The following is a 21397-nucleotide window of genomic DNA, read 5'->3' on the forward strand; positions in this document are numbered from 1 at the left end:
TATTTGTACGTTAATATTTAAAAATTAAATGAGTCTGTACATGGAAATATTAAGAATATTTTTTAAATGTTTAAGTAGATAAACTAGAAGTGATAATTGATAGTTGTTGTGTGTATACTTTGTGCAATACCATTTTCAGCAACATAGACTTGATGTCTGGTGAGATTAAAGATTTAAATTGATACTAAGATCTAAGATTTTATACATTTCCATAATATTTTCTGTCTTTTTTATCATTAATACATTTATAGATATATGTATTTCAATCTGTTTTTTGTTAGAGCTGATATTTTTGTCCATCTCTGAAATCTGACTAATGCGCTATTTCTTGCTCCGGAAATTTTAAAATGGAATCCCCAATCAATTCACAAATATTTAGATTTAAAAATATTCAAAATATTAGCGAAATAGTGCAGTTGCTGCTTTCAATTAAGTACTACGTGTCGTGTAGTTATAATTACCAAATCATGACAAAATATCTAGAGTAAAGGCTAAAAGTTGAAGAGATAGAAAACACATTTCACTTAAGAGAAAGATGTTATTTTATTTAAAATATATTAAGCTGTAAGATTACAAAATTTTTGGAACCTTAAAAATAAAAGAGAAAATTTATTGTTAGATCTCTTTTGTTCTTAGACGAAGCTAGAAAGATTTTAGTTTTATTTAAAATAAACAGAATGGGTTTACGTTAAATAAATACAAGTTTAAAACAATAGGAAACATTTTTATATTAGTACTGTACTGCCCACATTATTCGGCTCTTTCAACAAAACGGAAACGAAATGGCTTCTTTGGAATGGCCAAAACTTTACCATCTTGATGGATTCTTCCATAGTGGTATTCAAATTTGAAGTTTCTAAGCAACTGTTAACATATTTAAAGTAATTTAAATATAATAGTAGCTCCTTTGAAATGTAAACGTTTTTCATTAAGAATGTATATAAAATAGTTTTGTTTCCTCACCTTGGCAATTAGAATTGCTAACTGTCTGTAAGCTATTTGTTTAATAAGTTCTGTCTGTCCATGACAAAAAGGCATTGCAGCTAGTGGATCAAAAGGATTCGAAAATTCGTCCATCCATCTTTCTGGTTCATAGCGCAGAGCGCATTCAAAATTTTCGTCTTTATGGTAAGCTACCTCATTTGCCATAACTAATAGTGTCTTAAACAGAAAAATAATAATTTGGTTACAAATAAATTATTTTAATTGATTATTTTATTTTAGTTTTTTAATTATGTTAACTAATTGAATACAATGACTTATTGACTTTACACCTCATCCTCATAAGACAGACGACTACACATGGCATAATTATAACTGAATTTCTTTCTCTCTCTCGCTACCAATAAAAGTCTTTACTCTTCAGATGTTAAATACACCAGCAAGAATCTTCATTCTGGAGAGTATCCAGGAAATGATCTAATCACTTCCGGAATTCTCCATCAGCTTCCCTAAAAAACTATCTACCTCTCCTAAATGTATAACTATCCTTCATTCGACATACTTTACGCTATTATGAAAGAATTCACTGATGCGAATGATTCCAAAACCTGGAAATCCTGATCATTTACCTCATCATATAGACCAATTAGCTTACTGCCGAATGAAGGAACATTTTTCGAATAACGTTACTTAAGCAATTGCCAACATTTTCCCAACAACAATCCTATTCCTTTTACATACCTGGTGAACTACCTTGGGCTCTTTACAGATAACGACTCATGTGGAACGCACCTACAAGACTTAAAAAACTAAAATCCCAAACTTCTTTACTGACTACTTGAGAAAAACTCTAAATAGCCCACAGGATGTATGCGCGTATATATTATTACCCTCAAACCTAAGTGGACTCGAGCTGTAAAATTTATCAAAACCAACGAATATACTAACAATACAGTCGTTCTAATCAACACTACTCCGAAAGATAGCTGACGCTCTTTTCTAGGTGCCTAACTTTACACAGTGACTTCAACATTCCTCACAAACAACAACTTGCCAAGAAAAAATATCAGTTCCAAACAGCTTTCTCAACTAGCTCTAATCCTTTTTACAGTCTCTCGCATTTACTGTCATTCCAGATTATCCTCTACGCTAACTCAATCGCCAGTTTTCTGCAGTCTTCCTAAGGACTGAAAATCATGATTAGCTATACCCTGTAAAGTGTTCTACTGCTGAGTAGTTTTTCTCCTCCTGCTCATCAAGCACCATTCACATCTTCTCTCATATTTACTTACTGTAAATATTATTGAACAGAGGGTAAATTACAAAATAAATTTAAAAAAAAATTATTAAAGTTGACATTTTCTTTCTTACCCCTCGTGGGACTGTATACCCATGAATAACCAAATCTTTGGACAGACATCTCGTTGTGTAAGGAAATGGTGGCCGTAACCTACAACCGACAAATACTTTTTATTGAAAACACCTAATTCACTATAATAATGAAGTCGTTGAATAATTTTACCTAAGACTTTCTAAAACACAAGATTTCAGGTAATTCATATTCGACAAATCATAGGAAAGTAATTTACTATCTTTTGTTGGTAAGTAGTGCAATATTTCTTGCAAAAGTCTTGTTTGTGCACGTGGCGTTTTTGCTAAATGATAAATGACAAACCCTGCTGAGTTAGATACCTAAAAGCAATTAAACCAGTACTTTTTTTTTATAAAAAATAAATTTAATACTAAAGTTTATTTTTGGTGTCTTCAAAACTAAATGTCTAAATTTAGACATGTTACTTACAGATGTGACACCAATAATTAGTAAATCAAGGACTGTTGTGATTATTTCATCAGAAGTAAGCTTTTCCTTAATTATCATCGCATCCAATAAGCATAGTCTTTGGGCATCTTTGGCATTTCTGTTCATTTTACTTAATTTTATATAATTCAATCTTAGATTCCGACAGAGTAATCTAAAATTATTTTTTTAACAAAACCTCTATTAATTGTCAAAATTGGAACCGTAACGCTACTGTAAATAGCAGCAATAACAGATAATTATCTTTGATTGGATCACTAAGAAGCCCCAAAAAATTACTTTTTTATTAAAAAAAAAAGAGAAAATACTAACCCTTCTAGCATATCAATTGCAGATGTAAGCTTGGTCCATGAATAGGTAGGCAAGATTCTCCAAAACTGCAACCCTGATTCACAATTTCTAAGCGCTTGACTAGCTTCAATTAATGAATTTAACATTCTACCAGCTTCAGATAAATCGCTTAAATTATTTTTTTGCAGAAATCCTACTTTATTGTTAAATATTAACTGAGACCAACCTGTATAAACATTTATTTTAAGTGCATGTTTATTGTCAGAAAAAGAAAATATACATATGTACATAATAATACATTAAAATAATGGTTATGACATTGGCTGGTAGTGCCGTAAAACATATACTAGTAGTAGATTATTATAATAACTTTTATCAGGAATTACACAATTAAACACATGGTGGGTTGCGCTATTCATTCATGTGACCGACTTCGCATTTTTACCATCTCAGAGATTAAACAATGATATATAAGTCAGATAGTGTGGAGAAAATCTTATAATCTGGTGTCAGTGTGGGCCAGAAGAGAGTAGAGTTAAATTTCTTTCATGCCAAATGATTCAGTCAATAAGAATCCGAAGCCGGGTAGAAAACATATTTGACAAATTATTATTTTAAGCCACCTTCACTTGACGTCAATATTTAAAATATTCTTCCTTTAGGGTTGATATAATTAAAGGAGTTGCTGAATGGTTTTACAAGAATAATTTCGAAAGCAAGCTACCCCTAAATATAAATGATAAAAATTTAAACATAGAGAAAGTACTGACATTCAAGACCCCATTTATGCAATTCTTTGTGAAAATTGTCCGAAACTTCATCTTGCATGTTTCTATTACTGCTGATCCTAGAAATTACATATACAAATATAAAAATTAGGAATTTTTTTAAATGTATTAAATGAATATATTTCAATCTAAAAAAAATCATTTGTCATATGCTTTTGGCAAACAACTATCAAGGAGAGTAAATCTGCGTTACTTCATCAAACATTATTTTCAACGCCACAGCTCTTTCAAGAAAAAGAATACTAATTGGTAGGTTCTTATGCTAAGCGAAACAAATTTATTCGGAAACAAAAAATAAAGACAACAATTTACGGATCTGACTGATCAACGAGATGTCATACTTCGTGACTATTTATAGTTATTACGCTTATTCACGCCCGTCATTTATCACCATATTTTCGGAAAGAATCTATTCTACGGAAAATCATTTATATTTATTTTCCTTTTAAGGAATAGTATATGTTTCGGATGGAACGTCCACATCATTGTGAATATTTGAAGATCACTAAAAAAAGATATCTATTAACAATAAACCAGCTATTCAGATCGATTTGATATCATCTGATTTTGAAAAAGTGGTAAAGTGAACAAAATATCTTAAAAACGAAAAATTGCTGACCCAAACAGAGTTGAACAAGTTGTTCATCCAACAATTGAGAGATGCAATTGTTAGTTGATCTGATACTAATGCAAGAATTAACGGACTGCTACTATCTCTCAGTAACTACTGTTATTAGGAAGTGGAAACTGCAGCGCGCCGATACAAAATCTGCCGCCTTGCACGCAGTATGGGCGATTTCGAAATGCGAGGCAGACAAACGGACGCCAAGGCCTCCTTGCCTATTGTGTAAAAAGTTTTATTTACACATATCTTTTAGACAACAACAAAAATCAAAATTCTCGAGATTCATAGTTAAGGAGTTTTACGTCATTTTGACGACGTGAGAAATTATCCAGATTTTATGGGGTAACTCAAAATAGCCCGTTGATCTATGGTAATAAAAACCAACAATTGGAAATTTCTTTACATTAGAGTTTCCTAAAAAAGCGAAATCATTAAATTCATTTCACCTGTGTATTAGGTCATCTGCAATTTGTTCCAACATAGAGTCAAAATCTACAAGTTTGAGATCGAGGCTATATTTTAATGCCTCCCTTAACAATTCATAATCTCCTTCATAACTGAAAAAAATAAATATATTTTGATTACATTTTACTAATTCGAAGTTTCTTTATAACAAAAAAAATAAAGATTACATCACATCAGTTCTAGAATTTTAAGAAGACATTTACAAGCGATTCTAAAATTTGCTAGAACTTTACCTTGGCATGTTTGGGGTGACTTTACTTTTTCTATAAACTTCCATACTGTCAAGCAATGCCCTAACTGGATATTGACTGTCAACATTGTAAACTGTTTCTATATGTTCGGGCAAACTAAGCATAACTATATCACCACCGAAAGGACCATGTAATCTTAGGACGGGTCCATAACGCTCAAATAGTAGATCATATGGTCTGAATGAAGACATAACACTTTGAATCCATGATCCTTCTTGGTTAATGCCTAAAAATAAAAATGATCCTGAACAAATATTTTTAGTTTCTAGATTTCAACTGATGAAATCTGAGAATTTGAATTATTCGTTAAGACTTTCTAAAACGCTTTTTTCTTTACCTGTAGATGGGGAAAGTTTACCCACTTGTTGTGCCTTGCTTAAAAATAGTGTGGTTAATTGAGTAGATATGACAGGGATGTGTCGATAGACGTTAGCTATGGAACGTAATGAGGATGGACCAGGCATCTCATCGAATGGCACTGCGTACACCACGTCCTTACTGTTGGTTTTAAATCTTTCCAGTGTAGCTGTGACTGCTTTTGGAAATACTGAACTCATTTTCGATTTAGAAATGGTTAGCAAAAGATCATCTGTTCCAAGTCGTTCTTCTGCCGTATCAATATTTGCATTATTAGCTTCAGTACATGTTTTAGGTATTTGTGTTCCTTGCCTAATTTCAGAGGTCGGCTGAGTTTTCACGTAAATATTGTCAACAACCGCATTTCTCAAAAAATCTTTTGAACTTCGGCGAAAAAGCAAGATCCCACTTAAAAGCTTTTTAAACCACCTGAAACATGATGCAAACAAAGTTGAAAAAATGGTTCCTACTTTGAACATTCTATTTGTCTACTTCATAGTGCAATAGATCTTATAAAGATTTATGTCTCCTGAATTGAAATATTTTCCATTGAAAATTTTGTTCATTTCAGTTTGATGATAAGAAAATCAGTTGCAGTAATTATTTATTGTTTAGTGATCAAAGATAATAATAGTGAGCGAACTTTTCCTAGATTTATTTATTCTTTGAAATTTTTTCAATAGTTCTATTTAAAACATTTAGGTAATTTTGATTTCATTAATTTGTTGCTTTTCATACTTTCTTTAATTCTTCTTTCTAGACATTTTTTGCTTGTAGGCAAAATTGTTATAGTGGATTATTATTATAGGTTAGATCCTCTATGTGAAGATTTATTAAATATTATTCCGACCAAGATGCATTACTATCCCTAGATTAGACCAAAAGAATGTATGTGGCAAATTTGGCGGAATCGTAGCAACTATGTAAATAGAACCTACAAAAAACTTACAAATATACATACATACTTACTAGATAGTGGTAGTGATTTACATTTTTATTAAAATTCTAGTTTAAAAAAAATTGAGGATTATAAAGAAATTCATCAGGTGCAAAAATTTATTTACGTTTCGTTTATTCTATTGGAATAATTGATTGCCTATGAGAGAGAGAGAGAGAAAAAGGTGAATTTCACATATCTTTATAATTTACCTTTCAGACAGTGGTGAAGAAGCCCAGATGATTTGGAAGCTGTAGTTCTTTAACAAGGCAGATTAGGAATAAGTAGAATTAATTAGTAGGACAAATTCTTTCTCAATCTGGCAAGTTTTTGTCTGGCCATCCATCATTTCATCTTTAGTATTGATCAGCTAACGTAGATACGGATTTAACCTAAATTTCCCGACTTTCTCAAACTGTAGTCCAAAACGAGAACGACATTTTGCTTTAACTAGTACGTTCTTGGAGTAGTTCATTCTAACAGTGATTAAAGAAGCATGCTTATCAGATTCCAATGCAAATGTTAGATGCAGCTTCGCATTCGCATTTTGAATAATGCTTAATACAAACAGAAACTCCATAAGAAAAGCCTACTTTCACATAGATGTCCTAAAAACCAGATGGATTTACAGCTATACTTTTTTTTAAATAAAATTTTAATTCTGTTAAAACGTCGTCATGGAAGTAAATTGATAGTTGTGTAATCAACATTTACTAAGAAACTATAAATGGTGTATAATAAATAAACCAATAAATTTCTGCTACTTACATTAAGAAAACTTATTTCTGTTTTGTCCACATTAATAATTAATTAATCTGATGTTATTAATAAATGTTTTTACATCATTTAATAAAATAACAGATGACTCAACCTAGTAGTGTTGACAATGAAAGGTTTTATATTTTATAGTAAATATTATTTATGAAAGATTAAGGACAAATAATTTTTTGATTTGTTCCATTATTAAAAATACCGTCATTTTTTAAAGTAAATACCCTAGAGAACTGTAAAGGAGTCAAATAAGTAAATAAGGCGAGCAATTAAATGCGAAACCTAAAAGCCAAGATAAATTATGTTACTGGATTCGATTCCTGATCTAGGCCTTGAATTATGTATAATAGTTAATATGAGAATTTGATAGTTAGGTGTGTTAGGTTAGGTTTAATAGTTAGGTGCTAGATACCTAATTCGGTAATTAGAAATAAAGCCCGAGTGAAAAAATAAGCATTATTCAACTTTTACTTATTTTTACAGGAGTAATACATTTGAATCAATATTTTATGCTTCAGAAAGCTTGAAATTACAGCAAAACTTACTAAAGAATTTTTTGTTTTTTTTATTAACGAACCTAGATAGATTTTAGTTAGCTTTGAAACCAAAGAAACTAAATGGATCTAAAGCAAAATAAAATAAATTTTAAAAATGTTATTATTATATATTTTTTTTAAATAACAATTTTTTTTTGTTCAATAATTTTTCATTTGGTTCTAATTGTAACAGAAGCAACAATTTACTTATATTTTATAATAATTTGACAATAACAATATCTTACTAGTTAATGAAGTCATACTTCATATTGGATATAAAAATTAAAACTGCATCTGTTAAAATATACATATAAATAATTTTTTTATTATTATTTTTTTCTTGTAATAAAATTGCCGAAATAGAGATGCAAAACGGATGTGGTCTTCTAAGCTTTATATATTTTATTTTAATTGGTGTGTGGTTCTTGAAGGCATTGAGAACTATAAATTCAAGAAAAAATAGTATTCAAAAGGAGCTTCTCTACACCATTAAGGTGGTTGAACTTCATTTCATAAGGGCATGTACAACTGCTTTAGCATTGAGTGATTTTAAATCAGTATAAGTCTGACCAGTGCCCACGAACACTATTGGTTGACCAGTCATGTAAGTCATTGAAATAGCAGCACCAACCTGCAAAATAAAAGGGAAATCGAATTGTCAACATATTGGTCTTCAGTTTTACGCTAATAAAATAATAATGCTCCTCAACATACCTTATCATCAATTGTATCAAATTTTGTGAGTACAATGCCATCAATAAGATGAGGATTAGTGGACGCAGAATAATCTGCTAGAGCTTGATTGAATTTACTTAATTGATCAACTGCCTCATTACCAACTAGCGCTTCACCGACGAAAAGTACTAAATCTGGTTCATTTACTTTGATCAGCTGTAAAACGTGTTGAATTGTTATTATTAGAATTCCTGATAGAAGTTCCAAAAAAACTTTTTAATAAAATTGTTAAAAGATGAAAAATAGATATCTTTATTTAGAAAGATTACAAACGCATTAAAATTGTAAGAGAAAATAAGCCATCTACTTTTAGAGAAGTTACTTTTGTATTACATTACGTCAGAAAATTGGATCAGAGGATAAAGCAAATACCTTACTGCGCCGAATAATTAAAGAATCTTTAAAGCGGAATTAAAGAAACCTCTAATTTCTGCACCGTATTTTGAATAATTGTAACAACACATTGCAAAGTTAACGATCTTAAAACACATTAATAAAAATAAAGCAATAATATAAACCTTGGCAAGTGCTCGCATAAGAGGTTCATTATCCTGCATCCTTCCAGCAGTATCTACAAGTACTACATCGATTCGTGATTCCTTTGCGTACGATATTGCTTCCATTGCTATGCCTGCAGCATCCTTACCTGCAAAACGAAATTTATTATCAGAGTGCAAAACTGTTACGTAAGAGACTTCTGCATGAAGCCAAAATGCTTATGATCACTTTTGGAACCATAAAAAAAAAACAATTTGGCATTAATACTTTACAATAGGAAATTTCATTTTTATTCATTAAGCTTATAGAGTAAAAGACTTCAAACAGAGGGAAGAAGACAAATGATATGCATAAGAAAGTACTCACATTACGTTTAAACTAATTTTTCATACAGATAGAAACACTTAAATGGTGATTTAGACGCGATAATGGATGTATCGAATATAGAGAATAAAAAGTTTTATAGAAATATATTTTTTTTTATTAAGTTTTAGGATGACTCCAATATTAAGTTGAGTACATCATCAATTTTAAATAAATAGAAATAAATACTTTTAAAGTATTGTCCTTTAAATAAAAGATTGTCTTCCAATCAATATATTATTATGTTTCCCCTTTAAACACATCAATTAAAAGGTTACAAACCGTATCCTTTCTCGTACAGCTGTACCATCTGCCGATCATTATGTTTCTCAGCAGGATGTAAAGCATTAAGATGTCTCATATGCGTTCGCAATTGTTCTACAGCTCCTGCTCTGAACGTATCACACGCTGCAATGAGTACTCGAAAATTATTTTCTATCAGCCAAAAACATATCTGTAGAAATAAATATTTTTAGAATAATTAGTCTTAAGCTGAAATAAAGGATATGGATTATCTGATACATACAAACATTGTAAACATTTTGTAAAAGCAATTTGCTTTCTCTGAGAATCTTAAAACAAATACTTCACTGAAAATATGAGACGATAGCAATACTTCCCCTTAATCAGGGTAAGAATTAACCTGCAAATTAACCTTTAAACAACCTGCAACTTTATTCTTATTCGAATCATTAATCTTGACATTATCGAATTCATTATTTATTATTATTTTATCATATATGTACATAAAATAATATTTATTATAAATTTATTAACTATTTTAATAATTTATTCGAATAAAACAGCATTTAATTCAATGACAAAGCCTGTATAATTTTAATTTCAGTGAGTGTTACACAGATAGATATTAGAGCCAATTCGTCTCCTAAAGTGGTGCGGCATTAAAAGGTAAAACACATATTCATAATATTACGAATTGAATGACTTTCATTTCTGAAAATATGTCTATGCGTTTTTTTTTTTTTTAACTATTTCTGTAAAGGCGGTACTGTAATGCTAGCAAGTACTAAAAAAAAAAAAAAATTGTCAAATTGCCCTTGCGATTAGGATCCACTTTCGAACGATGCAACCGGCGGTTGACACCGTTAAAGAGTAGCTCAACCATCAAAAAAAGTCCGCTGATGAAGGCGTTTTTCTGGCTTTGGCCAATGGAATTGATCTCTGATTATATATTCTCAATCCTTAGCCAGGTAGACTAATTAATTTTTTTTTTTTTTTACTTTAATAAACATTTAATACCTTAGCCAGATTGGTGGACTTCCCAACACCATTTACGCCACAAAACGCCATTGTAAAAGGTCTTCCTTGCCTCTTGGCTTCTACAGCATCTCTTAATATGTCAACTCTTCTGGTTGGGGATAATATCTGAACTAAAGATTCTGTCATAGTGGTCTTCACCGTTGAAGCCACACTTTCAAATGTGCCTACAACCTAAATTAGATTTTTTTCCCTTGAGTTTTTAAATAATTAAATCAACTTTTTTTAATAATCATTTTTATAAAATTGAATATAACCTTTCCTTCTAGTTTAGCAGCGACTGAATCACACAGTTTAGAGGCAATATCAGCTGCAACATTTTTCCCAATTAAATGATCTTTCAGTTTCTCCAATACGGGTACCATATCTTCTTTGGTCAGATTTTTGGAGCCAACTAAACCTCTAAAACCATTTGAAAATTAAGTAACCGTTTTTACTAAACAAGTCTTATAAAAAAATCTCTCCGATTTATGAAGCATCCAAACAAATAATCCTTCTCCCTCGCAAACTCGAAATGTTAGGCTTACCTGAACAGAGAAAATACTCCTCTAGATTTTACATTTTTATTTCCCCTTACAGATTCATCATTTACTTCTTCGGTTTCAGATTCTGTATCACTTTCTACTTCTAAATCTTTTATTCCTCCAACCATCCTACCAACCATCTAAAAATTAAGTAATATATTATTTTATTTGCCATAATACTAGAGACATTTAAAATTTGTAATAATATCAACTGACAGTTGTGTCTGCGGTGATTTCCTGGTTTTCTGTTGGTTTATCCTTTGTTCTCTCCAGTTCTGGAAGATCCTTAGTTGTTCCTCCAAGATCCCAAACCCTTGGTTTCTTCCCTTCTTTCGCAGGTTTAGGACTTTTACTAAAAACATGATATTTCCAAAAGTTAAATGAACGCTACCTGACTTTAAATCTTGGCTGCTTAACACACTAAGCCACTAAAAAAATAATTCTAATTAGTGTCAAGAGAATCTTTGAGAAATTCAATACCTAATGCCGTAAAAGTTACAGAACAGTTAGAAATTATCGTATAAAGAAAAAGTAAGTTATGGCAAAAAATATTTTTTTAAATAAATCCTAATCTCTACAAGGGGTTTACTGAATGCGATCCTACGGTTTGCCATTCTGTTTACCAAGCATACTCCCAGAACAGTAATAATATTTAAAACTGCAAATAGGTGTGGACAAGATATTTTTCGTTGGCACCGAGTGTATAATCCATAAGTCAGTCGCTTGTCACCGATAATTGCATGAATTCTGTTGATAACAGTATCTTGCCAAAGACTGCTTCTCTTTAATGGGGATCAATTGCTTGTGGATTCGCTCTAAGTAGGCGAGAGACCTTAAAATAATGAACTTACGGTTGTTTAGCCTTTTTCTGATTTGGTGATCCCATTTTCTGAGCCAATTTAGCTCTGTTTGCCATCATTATTTCTTCAGAAGTAAGGTCTCCATTTGTGGACGGTTTTGCAGGTTCTTTTTTAGTCTTCTCTTCAACCACCTTTGCTGCTAAAAGTAAAAATTACAAATGAACACAGCAAAATGATTAATATAAACGATGTATAGTATATTAAACATACGTTTCTTTTTTTCATTTTTTTCTTCTCCTTTCCTTTCAATCATAGAAGCAACGGTTTTTTTGGACTTAAAAGACTCTTCAAATGTTCTCATCTGTTTTGGAATGAGTGCCTGGGTTTTACCCCATTCCTCACATTCACGAAGTACGGATTTAAACTTTCCTTGAAAATTAAAATCCTAAAAAGGTAAAAAGATGGGACTGATAATTATTTTTTACACTGTAAATAAACTAATAATTTCCATATGGTAAAATGTCTTACAAGAAAATGTCTCCTATTCTGCAAGTCATCCTTATATTTATCCCTAAATTCAAGATGTATATCATCCAGAAATTTGTCGACATACGATAACTGAAGTATCTTCTGGTAGGCCACAACGAACACCAATTCAAATTCATTATCAAGCTTGTATTTCAAAGTGAGCGAGTTGTGATCAAAGCTGTTACTGCCAGACCTTTCCTTCACAAACACAAACAAAACAGATTTCTACGAATCCTATCTAAAATATCCATTAATAAAGTATGTTTCTAATAAACAAATATGAAATGTCGTAATAAAACTAGTTTAGTAAGAACTAAAACAGCAAAGTACCTGTAGAATTACAGATTTGATTAATGCATTTACAGACGGCGTAAATATTTGGGACGTGCTTTGGAAGCACCACAAGACGATACCTCCTTTGCTAAAAATTGTAAATAAATCCAACATTTCACGGGATTCAACTAAATCGTTTATGTTTAACAAAAATAATGCTAAGGACAAGTAACTGAATATTACCTCGCGCTCACTACACAACACACGTCACTTCTAATCGTACTGTCAAAGCACAACACATGGACTGAACAGGGCGACCACTATTTAAGAAAAAACTATAGAAAAACTTTTAATTTGTTACCTGTTTGTAAGTCAAGAATTTTTATTTTCAGATTCTTAATTTCCCTGCTATTACATATGTTAAATATTTTGATTGTAAAATTACTACCCAAGGCTCTTATGATATGCATAACGAACCTCGACCATGGCGGCGCTGGATCTGCTAAGCTGAGTTTCAGGGTGTCAAGTGTTACTATTTGATTCTAGTTTTCCAATCTTATGTCAACTACTCGTTAGCAGAAAGCGTAAATGGAATTCGCTAGTGTTCTATAGCTTATCACTTGATTTAACTGTTTTATTTCAATTACATTGTGGCCGCATTAAAAAAAAAATTATTTCATCTCAATGGATATAATAGAGAACTCACTTGACGGCAGGTATTTGGAAATTGTTTTATTAATTGCTACAAAAATAACCTTTCAAAGTAATTTAAGAATAACAGAAACGAATTTATTTTTCATAAGTTCTGTCTCATAAGTACTTAATATTTTAGTCATAGTTTTATTTTATTATTTTTTCTAGATAATAAACTATTTTTTTTTTAGATTATCTTTTCATGAATACCATATTACTTTTCCTTTCTTCGATAAAATAACCAGAAAGGTTCAATTCATTTTTTTGTCTTTCTCGTTTTACTTTTTTTGGGATAGAAAATAAAACTGTCATTACCTATAGATTTCATCTTCATTATAAATTTTTACAATTTAAAAATAAGCGCTAATTTCGTTCTTAAATTTCTGTGCAAATTTAATTTATTTTCGGCTTAAACTTGTTTAAATTATTATAACTATTTCTATAAAACTAGATTCTGAAATGAAAGATTTTTAGAAGCAATCTTATTTGCATCGGAAACTTTCGAATTTGGCATTATAGGATAGAATTTTTTGTTGAAAAACTTTTTTTGTAAATTCGATTAGTATCTTTGACCTTAGTAGTATAATTAAAACCCAATTATCACCAAATACAGCCATGCTAACTTTTATTAATTTGATAACTACTAAACTGTTTTTTGACAATCCTATACTATGATTATGCATGAGAAGAATGACTAGTGGATATCAAACATTTACGATTACGAAAATGGCATTGGACTACACTTTTTTTTCGAGTATTCTGTAGAACAGATATTTTGATTTGATCCTAAAGTTTCTGCTTCTTGTCTCAAACCTTTATGGAAGATTGGGTCCAAATAGTAGTCCTCTTTTTTGTGTTGAGGGGGGTTCTGCTAACCTCTTTTGAGTTCGGTTTAAAGAACTTAGTGTAACATATTTAAAAATTTCTGACCCATACAATCATTTAATCAGTGTTTGCTTCTATTTGCACAAACACACGTTAATAGGTGTGAAGAACGACAATGACTTTTCATTACACTTTGTTTAATTTATAAATAAATTAATTTATGATATTATTTAATTATATACAAACTCCAAGGATTCTTGAGAATCGGAAACCAGTCAGAATCTAGTAAAATAAGACCCTGATCATTTCAGATAAGGTCTAGAATTAGAGAAATACACATATAGTTGAACCAACATAAACTTTGAATTAATTGTATACATTATTAAGTTATTCTACAACATGCTTAGTATCCGAAGAAACTCAAGAAATCGCTATTGAGCCAAAATTCAGGAGATGCCATCTTTGAAGACTTTAACCAAAAGTTATGTGCAATCTGGTTAAATGGATTTTACTATCGCTTGTTACTATTTTAAAAGTGGGAGCTTTGTAATTTCTTCGAATGGTTTCTTACATTATTTCTTTTCTGTTAGTACATGGAAGTTAGTTTCTTAATCTAATGAGTGCAAATTGAGTTAATCTTTTTACGGTTTCATAATTGATTAATTGATTTGTACTTTTCTTGTAGTGAGGATAAAGTGCTAAAAGGCGAAGTAAGTGAAGAATTGCTCACTCCGGGGCTTAGCATTGTAGAAGAAGATGGCTCAGTAGGATCGCCAGAAGAACATCAAATAACAACAGCGTCCGCTTTAATAGATACTAGCATCGACACTACTGATAATGACGATGTTCATTATGAATTCAGAGAAGATGGAGGTTATAATTAAAATTACTTTTAAAGATTATTAATGAACTGAGAATGTTTGTTTGGTCAGTTACAATTGCAACTGGTTTATAATTACAGTTACTAACAGTATTGTTAGTTAGAATTTTAACTGATTATTAATCTTAAAATTATAAATGAACTAATTTTTGTTTTTGTTAGATACACTAGAAAGTAGTTTATAATAAAAATTACTATTGTGATTAATAATGAACTGACACTTTGTGGCGATTTATTGTTAATGACTAAGAAGTCATAAGAATGAGTAGGCCGAAGAGTTGGTTCTTATGGTGAATGATTAAATTTATTTATGTTACAAAACTTATAGTGGTTTTTGTTACAGTTACATACAGAGTGGTACAGTTAGGGGAGAGTGTTGAAGAGTTGCAGACCACAACAATAGCCCATAACCATTCTGGAGGAGTACAGTCTCCACCACAACCGGTGCAAACCATATACACCAATCCTATTAATGGAGGTTCGTTTATAGCATTAAATGAAAGAATATACAAATCTGGCGGGAACACTTATTCAATTTCCTTACTTCAGGAAAAAAAAAACTAGTTGAAGTAATTCAGGCGAAATCTAAGCCTAACCATTGATCCAGTGTTGTGAAGGAGGCGGATAGATAACATACTTCACTTTCTTTCATTTAGTAATATTCTAAATATCGAACCCTTGCATCTATACACCTTAGCTTTGTGAACCATACCCTCGGCTCCGGGGTGTCCACACTTAATGACAATTATTAAATTGTATACTTTATTATATGTGAGAGGTTAGACAGATATGTATGATGCTCGCCACTTGGCAGGGCCTCCATTATTCGGAGATCTCTGATTTTAATTGTTGAGTATTAAAGCCCTAGAACATTTTTTGACCAATTTTTTCTGAAAAATGCTTCAAATATCTCTGAAACAGGGAAGTTTCATACTAGTTTAACGCGAATCGTTGGAGTTCATTTTGAAAAAAATCAAAAAAATGCAAATTTCTTCTGGTAAAAACGCACTGCCTGTTTATTTTATTATCTTGAAATTTTGAATTCATCCCAGAGCTCCGATATTATTTACATTAGTTAGAAACCTTAATACGGCACTTCTCTGGGAAGCCCTGAAACATAATTTTCTCTGAGGGAGATGTAAGGAAAGGTAAAAAATGTATTTCACTTTTTAGTTGTACGCTCTTGAAGCAGGTTTGTAAATAGGATGTTTTTGTACGTGTTATAATGATCAGATTAAGACTAATCCCCGCTTTTGCCTCAAAAGGAAATAAATTTAATTCTTGTAGTAACATTCTTCAGAACATTAGTTATTTTTAAACTTAAGCTCTCGGATTATTTTAATAAATAGTACTTTATTTAAATATTTTTCTTTCTTACCAATATTTCCAGTAAAGGTTATAGCCGGCATAAATAGCCTGTTAAGTTTTTAGAACAATAATCACTATTATTGGTGTGAAAGGATCAAGAAAATTAAGCTTGAATGTTACCTTGTTTTAGGTATATATGTGATAGGAACTCCCCACGAAGTTTTTCCACTTGGTAATACAGCTCAGAAAACATTTGTACCCAAATTGGATGATAATGCAAGGCCCACAATAACGGTCTGTACCAAACAATTCGATTGGTGTCTATTTTTAAATGATATAAATGATAATGGATGTTGTTTATCAGAGGGATGATAAGAGACGAGCCACTCATAACGAAGTGGAAAGAAGAAGAAGGGACAAGATAAATTCTTGGATAGTAAAATTAGGAAAGATCATACCTGAATGTAAGCAAGAATCAGTTAAAGGATCTTTTGAATCACAGGTAATCATTAATAAATTTATACTTGCAATATTAAAACCAGCTTTGATTTCACTAGAATTTTATTATATTGAAAATATAGACTATATTGGAAATCTTTTAAAACACTTCAGTTATTACGTAAATTTGGGTTAAGAAACATTCTATTGTGCAAAATTGTTTCTTTACCTGGACAAAAGTGATAATTCTCGATTTTAATCCAAAAAAATAGTACATAATGCTTTTTCATCTATTAAAATTGCTTGATCTACTGATTTCTTCGATTACTCCGTTTTGTTCTTCTGTATAATTTTGAATTTTAAAACCTGGAAACTTTTCATGGTGCTTTGAAGAATTTATATTTTAGCAAAAAATAGATTTTAATATTTAAAGAGATTTTAATTTTAAAGAGAAAAAAAAAAACTTTGATAACCACTGAAATTACTCAGGGTTTTACGTGGGTTACCTTTTTTTCGTAAATTATCATTGTTAACGGCGCATTGAAGACTTGTTGAGAGCGTTCATAAGCGACGGCTTGGTCAATTTGGTAACAAGCTCGGCTCTACAAACTGTATATTGTTAGTTACAAATTAATATTTTTCTGAATCGGAAATTGAAGAAAATGCATAAGTTACAACCGTAAAAGCAAGAAAAATTGTGGTAGTTCACCAATTTTTTATTAATAATCGTATTTAGTGATGCGTAAAAGAATTACGGGCGAGGAGTTGCCCAGACCTAGAGTATAAACTACTTACATTATATAGGATTTAGGTTCATTTTAATTTAATTAAAAATAATAATGATGCATTGTTTTACAGAGCAAAGGAGGAATATTGGCAAAAGCATGTGATTATATAACAGAATTACGTGAAAGTAACCAGAGGTTAATGGCATACGCTAAAGAAAATGAACAATTATTAGTTGAAGTAGATACATTAGTGCAGAAATGTGATCTTCTAAAATCAGAGAACGATAAATTACGCGCCCTACTAAGACAGAATGGAGTAACTATTGTCTAGTCCCTACAGCGTCATACAAACTACAGCTGATTGCTACTCCGTCCTATTATTTTATATCTATGTACTATAAACATTTGTACATAGTCCTCTGTTACAACAAGGGTGGACTCAATTTTGTTTATGCAATTTGTATATATATATTGGAAATTTATATGTATTATAATAGTTAATTGTAAAGAAAAAGAAAATTTAAGTGCTACTTTAGATAAAAAAAATTATTGTTTAAATACTTAATTGGCCAGTTCTATTATTGTTTTATTTTTTCATACATTAGGTATTTTCTTGGGTTTCGTGAGTATGTATTCTTTAAGTTTGTATATTTCTCAAAATATTTGTTAATTCAAGATTGAAAAATCTATAATTTACTGTGGCGTTAATTTCTTAAATCACAAGTGCTTCTCCTATTAGATCTTACTTGTAAAAAAAGTCATTAGGATATATATATATTTTTTGTTTTGAAAGGTATACCAAAAAGTGCGATATATTATAGTGTTTATTATCCAAATTATGTATATCTAAGCTAAGATAAAAAAAAATAGGTTAAGTCTTTATTTATATACTAAACTAAATAAAAAAAGAAGCACTAATTGTTAATTATTAATGAAATTGCGTTTGTGAAAAGAGAATAAATTTATATTCAAAATAGCATTTTACAGAACCAATTAAAATTAAAATTTAAATAAAAACTTTATTAATAACGATCTTGTGGCACTAGCAGTAAATAAACTGGGGCTCTATAAATCGGTCGAATTTAAAGATTTTCAAAAATTAGTTCCTAAATGAATATGATGACAATCAAATCACAACGAAACTGCAGGATTTTTGTTGTAATAAAGCAAGAATTACTTTAGTAATAGTGACGAACCATTTCAATCGCTACACCCCGGATATAATAATTTCGTCATAGTCACTATTTTAATTTCTCCATTCTTTATTCTACGGAAAATGCTGTTATCATTACCTTGTGGCTCCAGAATAAGCCTCTGTACTTTTTGCTCAATCCTGTCAAGCCGATACGAGGCCTTTTCCGAGATGTACGTTAAGACAGACTATAAGAAATACAAGAGTATTATTTAATGTGAATATAGTACAGAGAGAAATAGGCACTGTTACCCGCCAACATACGTATTTTTACGCACCTACTTTCTCCCGATCTTACTAATTAGGAGCCAGGGTATTGATTCTCTAGCAATGAATTAGTTTTGTAGTTGAAGGCGTTAAGAAGGAAATTAATTCATGAATTGACTGAAGTGGCATAAGATCGTTGGTTAAAAAAATAAATAAGTAAATAAAACAGAACAAAAATAAATTGCTATTACTTTTGTAAAAATAATACTTTAATTTTAAGATGATTGCAAACATGTTTGTTCAACAATTCCTTGCGTTTATTTTTACTGAAATACGTAAATCGGCACTTTTCATTCTAATAAAAAAAAAAAAAATTCAAAAGCAATTATTTGTAATAAATAAACTGTAGTTACCAAGTTAACAGTTCAAATATTATTTAATATTGTAAAAATCTTCAATTCTAATAAATTTGTAAATTTTATTTAACACCCCAATAGTAACTTTGAAAATATAATAAAATGTTGCATATTGTAAATAATAATGCTTTTATTGTTATTATGATCACCATTTCTAAAATTTGTGTTTATAAAAAAACCTGGATATATCATTCTTAGACTATTAGGGTATCTGAAATTCATTATCTCCTGCCCTTTAGTAAACTCCACTTTTAAAAACATGCTCTACAAGAATATATATATAAAAATATATATTGTATATATATATATAAATATATATTGTGTGTATATATATATATATTGTATTGTGTGTATATATATATATATATTGTATATATATATACAATCTTTATATATATTTGGTATAACTGTATTTTTATAAGGTGGTTTAAAGTTGGTAATACTATACTGTATATAATGTCAATAAAGTGCATATTTTGCAAGAAATCATTGGTTTAATTTAAATCAACAAAAAAGTAGGTTAAGTAGTACATTTCAGTTTGCTGTTGTTGTCATGTAAAATATTTTAAAAGTAATGTAAAAATCATATCACTTCAGTTTCAAAAAATATTACATTGTACTTTACAGGATTTTTTTTTTTTTTAGGAGAGCCACATTTTTGTAAAATTATAAAACTAATTATTGCCGTAAATTTTAATATATAGAAGGAATATCGGTAGATGTATTTTTTTTTATTTGATTTTCTTACAAATCTTTATCTTTTAATCAAAATTCTGATTCAAGAATTTATGATTAATTATTATCGGATTTTTGAAAAAGCAAAAAATATATTCATTAATATTCAAAATATTTTCTATTATCTGCAATCAATTATCGTACTGAGTTTGACATAATATGTTACGAATTTAAAACAGTATATTACACTCTTTTAAATCCGTGAGAATAAACATTCTTGCTTTTTTCTTTTGCTTTTGCTTTCACCGTACAGCCAAATTGTTTTTAGAAATTTAATGTATGAGAGAATCATTCAGCGATCAACAAAAAAATAATGCAATACTAGTTATTATTTTATATACTTTTTGTTTTCAAAATATATTTGTTATTTTATGGTTTATAATCTTTACATTATTTTCCACTATCTTCAATAATTTCGATATAGTTTATGTTATCTTTAAAAATTCTTAGCCATCTAAATACTGAATTTTTCTTCTTGTCGAGAATTAGTTAGGATTTGGATATTAGTGATTTGGAAGAATCATATTTTTATCTTCTCTCCCTCTCTTAAGAGAATGTATTTCAATTGCACAGATTTTCTGTTTTGAATTTAATTGAAATTACTCAGTTGTAAGAAATAATGGTTTTTACCATTTGGTCTGTTTCTATTGGTCTACCTGAGATCAGATTAAATTAAAACAGAAAATATTGCTAGTTATTGGATTTTTTATTTTTATTTTATTTTATTGAGATTTGATCGAACTCGCAAAGATTTCCTTTTTGCATATCTCACTAATTACAAACTTGCTTTTATTAGAAACATTTTTGAAGAAAATTCTATTAATACAAGTGGTTATGCTTTTCTCTCTTAAGTTAACATTTTTGGATTGCTAAAATTTATTTCGTAGAAACTGGAAGTCGAATTTCCTGAAAGTTTTTTACTTTTCTGCGATTTTTCCGAAAATTACATCAGTTGATTAGTTTACATTTTGTGAACTAAAAGAGAAGAAAGTCCTATGAACGGGAATAAATCCCTTGATTTATTTATATTTATATTTTAATTATTTAATTTTTTTTTTCATTTACCTTCTCTAAGTGCGGTTTGGCCTATGGCGTGGTTAGACCTAGGTGTACTATCTATTTGGTTGCATTGTTAAAAGATAATTGAATTTAAGGGATAGAACTGGCTGAAGAGAGTACACCCACATCTCTCCA

General features: G+C 30.1%; 3 protein-coding genes across 6 annotated transcripts; 1 reads left to right on the plus strand and 2 right to left on the minus strand.

Annotated features, from left to right (window-relative positions):
• Window positions 1-524: 524 nt before the first annotated feature.
• Window positions 525-7391, minus strand: LOC141452559 (cytochrome P450 302a1, mitochondrial-like). 3 transcript variants are annotated; one of them, XM_074124848.1, is made up of 11 exons: window positions 7244-7391; window positions 5519-5967; window positions 5164-5407; window positions 4912-5022; window positions 3823-3899; window positions 3074-3278; window positions 2744-2915; window positions 2465-2634; window positions 2314-2392; window positions 964-1161; window positions 525-864 (listed from the first exon to the last, which is right to left on the minus strand). In XM_074124848.1, coding segments are annotated over exons 1-11 (1821 nt in total). In that variant the 5' UTR covers window positions 7246-7391; the 3' UTR covers window positions 525-750. The 3 variants fall into 3 exon arrangements, with proteins under 3 accessions (XP_073980949.1, XP_073980950.1, XP_073980951.1); XM_074124849.1 differs by lacking the exon at window positions 7244-7391 and adding an exon at window positions 6688-7103; XM_074124850.1 differs by lacking the exons at window positions 2314-2392; window positions 2465-2634.
• Window positions 7392-8182: 791 nt separating this feature from the next.
• On the minus strand, window positions 8183-13109 carry SrpRalpha (signal recognition particle receptor alpha). 2 transcript variants are annotated; one of them, XM_074124847.1, is made up of 12 exons: window positions 12839-13109; window positions 12509-12706; window positions 12251-12425; window positions 12032-12176; window positions 11397-11532; window positions 11184-11320; window positions 10914-11058; window positions 10639-10830; window positions 9661-9832; window positions 9036-9163; window positions 8497-8673; window positions 8183-8413 (listed from the first exon to the last, which is right to left on the minus strand). In XM_074124847.1, exons 1-12 carry the CDS (start codon window positions 12953-12955, stop codon window positions 8288-8290), a joined length of 1848 nt encoding a protein of 615 aa, XP_073980948.1. In that variant the 5' UTR covers window positions 12956-13109; the 3' UTR covers window positions 8183-8287. The 2 variants fall into 2 exon arrangements, with proteins under 2 accessions (XP_073980948.1, XP_073980947.1); XM_074124846.1 differs by having other exon boundaries at window positions 12032-12179.
• A 159-nt stretch (window positions 13110-13268) lies between these two features.
• Window positions 13269-20581, plus strand: LOC141452562 (upstream stimulatory factor 1-like). Its single transcript, XM_074124852.1, has 6 exons — window positions 13269-13497; window positions 14985-15172; window positions 15523-15657; window positions 16678-16781; window positions 16852-16989; window positions 17784-20581. Exons 1-6 carry the CDS (start codon window positions 13466-13468, stop codon window positions 17982-17984), a joined length of 798 nt encoding a protein of 265 aa, XP_073980953.1. The 5' UTR covers window positions 13269-13465; the 3' UTR covers window positions 17985-20581.
• The last annotated feature ends 816 nt before the right edge of the window (window positions 20582-21397 follow it).

Source organism: Rhodnius prolixus, unplaced genomic scaffold (genome assembly GCF_049639745.1).
Source record: "Rhodnius prolixus isolate KJV_2025 unplaced genomic scaffold, Rpr scaffold_3, whole genome shotgun sequence".
NCBI lineage: Eukaryota > Metazoa > Arthropoda > Insecta > Hemiptera > Reduviidae > Rhodnius > Rhodnius prolixus.